Source organism: Oratosquilla oratoria, chromosome 7 (genome assembly GCF_046742065.1).
Source record: "Oratosquilla oratoria isolate Oo_2021 chromosome 7, ASM4674206v1, whole genome shotgun sequence".
NCBI classification, from domain to species: Eukaryota; Metazoa; Arthropoda; class Malacostraca; order Stomatopoda; family Squillidae; genus Oratosquilla; species Oratosquilla oratoria.
Window position 1 is genome coordinate 52,469,808 of NC_134783.1, and position 7,420 is coordinate 52,477,227.

At 46.0% G+C, this 7,420-nt stretch overlaps 1 protein-coding gene across 1 annotated transcript in view; it reads right to left on the bottom strand.

Annotated features, from left to right (window-relative positions):
- Nucleotides 1-2,624: 2,624 nt before the first annotated feature.
- The window catches only part of dyl (transmembrane protein dusky-like), an 83,645-nt gene continuing 78,849 nt past the window's right edge, over nucleotides 2,625-7,420 (bottom strand). The window contains exons 3-7 of the mRNA XM_076187714.1: nucleotides 6,882-7,082; nucleotides 6,328-6,413; nucleotides 5,636-5,816; nucleotides 5,016-5,093; nucleotides 2,625-4,826 (exon numbers count right to left, since the gene is read on the bottom strand). Of these exons, the coding sequence (XP_076043829.1) occupies nucleotides 3,651-4,826; nucleotides 5,016-5,093; nucleotides 5,636-5,816; nucleotides 6,328-6,413; nucleotides 6,882-7,082 (1,722 nt within the window). The 3' untranslated portion in view covers nucleotides 2,625-3,650. The remainder of the gene's footprint in view (nucleotides 4,827-5,015; nucleotides 5,094-5,635; nucleotides 5,817-6,327; nucleotides 6,414-6,881; nucleotides 7,083-7,420) is intronic.

Consider the following 7,420-nt stretch of genomic DNA (forward strand, 5'->3'; position numbering starts at 1 on the left):
TTGTTTGACGTCCGTGGGTCTGAACACTTTTCACGTACCAAGTGGTATTTATCTTCATATTTTGTGTTGTCTTCGTGTTATTTTACTCAGATTCACTTGATCCTTTCAGTATCGATGGGCTATGGATGAGGCAAATAATGGTATATGGGTCCTCCGTCCCTATTTAGATCTATTTTATTCAGATGAATTTGACCCCTTCCGTAGAGATGGATTACAGATAAAGCCTTGTTATAATATGGGGTTCCTCTCCCCCTCTACCTCCTATCGTTCTTCCCCTCACCTCTTCCTCCCTTCTACCTCTTCCTTTCCAACCTCTCCTCCACTCCCCATCTCCCCCACCCCTTTTTCCCATTCTCCTTCCTCTCCTCCTCCTTCTCCTCCCCCTCTCTTCCCTTTCCTTTTTTCCGTTTTCATTCTCTTCATCACTCCTTCTCCTCCTATTTTCCTCCTTTTCCTCCTCCTCCTTCTCCCCCTCTTCCCTCTCCTTTATCCCCTACTACGTCTCCTCACTCTCCCTCTTTCCTCTTCTCTTCCCCTTTCTCCTCCTCCTCCTCCTTCTCCCTCTCTTCCCTCTCCTTTATCCCCTACTTCGTCTCCTCAATGTCCCTCTTTCCTCTTCTCTTCCCCTTTCTCCTCCTCCTCCTCCTTCTACCCTTCACATTCTCCTTCCCTTCTCCTCCTCCTCCTTCTCCCTCTCTTCCCTCTCCTTTATTCCCTACTTCGTCTCCTCAATGTCCCTCTTTCCTCTCCTCTTCCCCTTTCTCCTCCTCCTCCTCCTTCTACCCTTCACATTCTCCTTCCCTTCTCCTCCTCCTCCTTCTCCCTCTCTTCCCTCTCCTTTATTCCCTACTTCGTCTCCTCACCCTCCCTCTTTCCTCTCCTCTTCCCCTTTCTCCTCCTCCTCCTCCTCCTTCTACCCTTCATATTCTCCTCCCCTTCTCCTCCTCCTCCTTCTCCCTCTCTTCCCACTTCTTTATTCCCTACTTCGTCTCCTCACTCTCCCTCTTTCCTCTCCTCTACCACTTTCTCCTCCTCCGCCTCCTCCTTCTACCCTTCACATTCTCCTCCCCTTCTCCTCCTCCTCCTTCTCCCTCTCCTTTATTTCCTACTTCGTTTCCTCACTGTCCCTCTTTCCTCTCCTCTTCCCCTTTCTCCTCCTCCTCCTCCTCCTCCTTCTATCCTTCACATTTTCCTCCCCTTCTCTCACCATACATGAATATCGAGAAAGGAAAACAAAATGAAACAACAGATTCGGTGTATTCATTTCATTGTATTACATGATTTACAAATAAATATGACGAATAACTAATAAATAGTTAAATATTTACAATAAATAAGGAAAGAAAAAATACCCACTTGCGATACTGCGGGGAGCCACCAGCTCTGCAGGGAGCAACTAAGATTATTTTGTGTTAAAATACAAAGTTTTAAGATAATGATAACTGAGTTTTGGTTTTACGTGAAGAATATATTACGGGAAAGGAAAACGTAAGTGAAACAATGTTTACAATTCAGTTGCTTGAATATGTGTGTCTGCATGTTTACAAATATCTTTGCATGTACATATATGTATGCGCACGCATACTGAATGTCAGCTACATAAAACTGTGTGTGTGTGTGTGTGTGTGTGTGTGTGTGTGTGTGTGTGTGTGTGTGTGTGTGTGTGTGTGTGTGTGTGTGTGTGTGTGTGTGTGTGTGTGTGCGCGCGAGCGCGTGTGTTTGCTTGCATAGATTCATTCTCACCAATCATTAATTACCTAATGAATCACGCAGAAATCGAAAACTCGAAAAGTATTAATAAGAAAACGAACAATTTAGGCTTGATTTAGTTACTGTCACTATGATAAACAACTTAGAAATGAAAACAAAAAGGTCAAACAATGAAAAAATACCATCAGTGAAGACTGTTCCATAAGAAGTGACATACAAGAGTCACGTGCAAGTCTTCTTACGAAATGAGGACCCCGAGCAAGAGCGTTGTATAAGTCTATGAAATGGAGCAAGTGACCCGAATAAGGAGTCGACAATAGGGGAGTTACAACAACGTTTTACAACAAGGGAGTCATCAATGGTAATAATAACCACCATCATCGCATTCTGACACATCACTTGGCTGATGTTTGACCACGCATGCAACAGAAGTGACATGAAAAAAAAAGATAAAGAGGATTCCAAGATGGCCGCCAATCACCACTATGGCTGCCATCCACCAATATGTTTGATATTTTTTATTCTTTTTTTTCTTTCTTTCCTCTACTATGGGGTAAAACTATAATAGAATGAAGACTGCGAGACGATGCTATGATAAGACGAGTTCTTACATACAACGGACAGGTAGAGCAGTTGGTGGATCAGCCTAGATGTAATATGTGTACTACCACACATACATTTTCTAAACTAAACATCTCACCTATACTCGAAGAAAAATCTGAATAATTGATCCCTGAAAGCCGAAGGTCATCACAAAGCGAGAGATGACGACTTCAGGTTTATTTCAGACATCCAGAAGGCGCTCTTATCGTGATATATATATATATTTATATATATATATATATATATATATATATATATATATATATATATTCTTTTCTTTTCTTTTCTTCATTTCTGACCTGATTCGCCAATACAGTCTCATCCACCACGGCATAATCCACAGTTAACAAAGAGATCAAGATTCTCACAGAGGTTGCAAGGACTTAACTATGTAATCGTTTAAGAAAAAAAAATCTACGTAAACATAAACAAAGACTAAGGGTGGATGAGTGAGTGAGTGATGATCTATGGTTCCTACATAGTGTTATGGTACGGGGGTGCACATGCTAGCACGACTTTGTGATAGGTTTGGTGTTGCCTTGGAGGACGGTATCTAGTTCTGGGGGGGGGGGGAGATGATAGTAGAAGAGGAATTTACGGGTAACAAAACTTGAAGGAACAGCCCTAAACCACCCTTTCCCAAGGACGACCTAACTCTTCGAGGAGGTCAGGTCATCAGCACAAGGGAATATGAAAGAAAATTAGGCTCACAGAAAACGGGGAGCAAAAGGATGACATCAATGGCCGTGCGCAGCTGCGTCGCAGGTTACAACCAGCTGTCGAGGCTCAATGCCGCTAAGGACTGATCAAACGAGGGTTTAAGGATTACATGGCGGGGAAGGGGGCTTGGGAGTGGGGTTGGTTGGTTCAACTTCCTTGTTGAACAGCTGTCAGTCGGTCGTGCGTTCTGTGAACGGAATCTCAACACGGACAGGGTCCGAGTGGCGACCTTGTACGGTCCATGACTTTGTATGAGAGGAGGTGTGCGGGCAGAGGTAAAGCAACGGCAGGGCAGCAACAATGTATATATAAATATATATGTGTATAGATCTGCGAGCGGGACTCGCACTCGGCCTCCTCACAGTACCTGAACATGACTAGTGCGGGGCCAGACTAAATATATACCAGGGGCCCACCTGCAGGAGCTTTACGTGAGACCGTCGACTGCTGGAAGTGCCAAGAGCGTCCGTGAGACTCCCGTGAGGACGACAGACCTGACGTGGCTTGGTTGAAGGAGCGACAGCGTTATGTATATGGCACGGTAGCGAAGTCCATAGAGAGGCAACGACCAGCGCTGCCCTTGGCTTTACGTTGAGGAGGACGAAGGGTGTCGGGCCTTAGTTCGTAGGACCGACTTTGACGAACTCGGGGTTGTCGAATCCCTGGACGAAGGAGGAAACGCTACCCTTGGAGTTGAAGGCCCTAACGCGGGTGTAGAGGAAGAAAGCTACGAGGCAGGCGATGATAAGGACGAGGAGCATCATGATAAGACCCGCTGCAAAGCCGGTCGTCGACATACAGATGTTGGAAGAGTCAGGGACGTTCTTGGAGACGATCACCGTCTCGTTGGCCGCGTTAAGGTCGAAGTCCACGTCTCCGGGGGCCACAACTTGGATGATGCGCATCGTAGACACGTCGGTCATCTCGACAGCGCGGCGGACGCGCTGGCGGGACACCGTCCTTCGCGTTCTTGACTTATCCCCCTCACCTGCCTCATCTTCCTCCTCCTCAGTCTTGAAGTTGTCGAAGTTCACAGACCGTGGCCGCCCTTCAAGGGAATCCTTGGCATTTCCTTGGCGGTTGATGTTGGTGTAAGTCGGACGAATATGAAGGTTGTTCCCCTTCAGTGCAATGGGTACTGGGAGGGGCACAGGTTGTCCCCCGTCCGTGTCTACGACGTGGACGGGACCTTCTCCAGCCTTGCGTTGCACGTTCTGAGCAACAGCTACATTCTCAACGGGAACCTTATTGTCGGAAAGGGCGGCTGCCACGGGGCGTCGTGGGTCGGGGTGTGCTGGGAGGACGGAGGAAGGCACGTTCTCGCTTCCGGCGGGGATGTAGCCGGTTGGAGGAACTGGGACACCTCCGGGAACTCCGCCACACTGAGGCTCTGGGCAGTTGTAGCGACAGACTTGGATGACGCACTGGAAGTGTACGTTCATCGAGTCTGGGAACTTGAAGGCCTGGAAGTAGGCGTAGGAGACCACGGAAGCTGAGGACCCGAAGTTCTTGATCTTCTGGAAACGGCCCATGATCTTAGGTCTTGTGACGCAGCCCTTCTCGTCCACGAGCTGGATTGGGGGTCGGTTGCCGTCGTGGGCGACACAGTTCCTCACCATCATGTCGAACTTGTTCTCGTCGTCCTTGATGGCCAAGACCATCGTCATCGTCTGGCCGATCTTGACGATGCCGGAGACTTCTGAGGCCCAGGGGCCCTTGCCCACCTGGATCTGCATCCAGCATTGAAGGTTGTCTCCCAGGAAGTTGGCTGTAACGGCGTTCAGCATATCAACCTGGAAGCAATGGACAAGTCAGTAGCGTCCTAATTCTTTTATGATAAAAACCATATAGACATACTTCCTCAAGAAAATTTCATATATATCATGTTGGTAAACACAGAGTGCGTGTGTGCGCGTACGCATGTTTTCTTTCTTTGTTTTTTTCTAAGACTCTATATCCAAATTTTGAACTAAGAGTAGTACCTGGAAGGGTCTGAAGGTGACAGACTTCTCGTAGTAGTCGTACCAGGTGCATCGAAGCTTGCGGGCGGCGTCCCAGACCTAAGGAAAGGAAACAGACCATTAATTAAGAGAAAATAAGGAGAAGAAAAAGAGAAGAGAAGGAGAAATGAAGGAGAAGAGAAAGAGAGGAGAAGGAGAAGGGAAAGGAGAAGAGAAGAAGAGAAAGAGAAGAGAAGAAGAAGAGAAGGAGAAGAGAAGGAGACTAGATGGTGAAGGGAAGGAGAGGAGAAAGAGAAGATATGGTGAAGAGAAGAAGAAGAGAAGGGGAAGAGAAGGAGAAAAGAAAGAGAAAAGAAGGAGAAGAGAAGAAGAGATGGTGAAGAGAATAAGAGAAGGAGAAGAGAAGGAGAAGAGAAGGAGAAGAGAAGGAGAAGAGAAGGAGAAGAGAAGGAGAGGAGAAGGAGAAGAGAAGGAAAAGAGAAGAAGAGAAGAAGGGAGAAGAAGAGATGGTGAAGAGAAGAAAAAGAAAAGGAGAAGAGGAGATGAGATAATTGATTATCATGTTTGTTTTATTTGCGTGTTTGCACATTATCATCCCACAAACAAACAAAAAAAAAATCCTTGTACAGGAACATACGCACCTCCTGCACAAGAGGATCGTACTGAATGATGACTGTGTTCTCAATAAAGGTTCCTGAGGGAGTCGGCTGCCCAACGTTGGCCGAGTTGCTTGATGAGGTCATCCCGCAGTTGTTGAGGTAAATGTCGAACTGTGCCTGCAGAGTCCCCGTCTCGGGCTGCACGTGGACGCAGTTGGGGTCGCTGATGGGGGGGGCAGAAGTAATTAATCATAAATGAAATAAGACAAAGAATATATGGAAAAACTCTTGTCACAAGCTAACCTACACTTCCACTATCTTACATCAGTCTAAGCGCAAACCGAGACACGGACGACACAGGCAACGCAGCACAGAACAAAGGCAGAATTCCTGTTGTTGAATTGAAACACATTTTAAACTTCTCTCACTTGAAGTGATTCTAGACGTACTACCTCAGCATTTCAAGTAAAATAGAAGTTCAAACTGTACTTCAATTCAGCAACAGGAAGTCTGCCTTTGCTCTGCACTGTGTCGCCTGCGTCGCCTGCGTCCCCTGTGTCGCCTGTGTCGCCTGTGTCGCCTGCGTCGCCTGTGTTGCCTGCGTCACGTGCGTCGCCTGTTTTGCCTGCGTCGCCTGCGTCACCTGCGTCGCCTGCGTCACCTGCGTCGCCTATGTCGTCTGCGTCTCAGTTGGCGCTTAGGCTTATATTGCATTGTGTTGTAAGGGCACTCACCTGTAGAAACCTTTGCTGAAGATCATCCCGTAGAATGGACGGTCGAACTCGACAGACACTCGCATGAAGGCTTTTTCACACTGGACCTGACGGGCACAAGAGAAGTGAGGGGCACGTTCCAGATCACGAATATAAAGAATTAATTAAGTCCTTCAAGTTATGCACATAAATAAGTACATACGTATATCAAATACTGATCCATCAAAATATGTATATATATACATATATGTATGTATGTATATATATATATATATATATGTATATATATATATATGTGTGTGTTTGTGTGTGTGTATATGTATATATATATATATATATGTATGTATATGTAGATCTATATATATATATATATGTATGTATATATATATATATATATATATATATATATATACATATATAGTAAGTACATATCAATATACAGTACATACGTGCAGGCACATGTGTACATGCATATACATATAAACATGCACATACATGCATAAATATACACATACATAAATACATATATATACACACACATACATACATACATGCATGCATACATAAATGCATACCTGTAGGTTCTTAATGGTTGGCATATCGGGCTGAGTAAGTGGCCAGGGATCGTCGGGACCCAACTGCTGAGGAACTCCCCCGAGATGTGGCCCCCCCAGGGGAGGACCCCCCAGCTGGGGGCCGAAGCTCCCCCCGCTGCGGTGTTCCACAGGGAGCGAGGCAGAGTCAAGGGCATTCTGGTCATATGATTCCTCTTGGGCCTGGGAAGAAAAAAAAACATTTTAAGGTTTAACTCATAAGTATGTGTAATCTTGTCAACGCGGTTTGCCCGTTTGGTGGTTAGTGTCTTATCCCCCTAGGTTCTGGTTCCGGGTCCGCTCCGCGCTCAGGGCGAGGAACGGTTCAGATAATACTGCAATCCGTTACTGCTCCACTTTATGTAAATATGTCTTTATCTATAGAAAGTAGTTTTGTAAACAAAACTATCGACAGGACATCAGAGCCAAGATTTGCGTAGCATCAACTAACTGTATGTTTGTGTGTGTGCGTGTGTGTGTGTGTGTGTGTGTGTGTGTGTGTGTGTGTGTGTGTGTGTGTG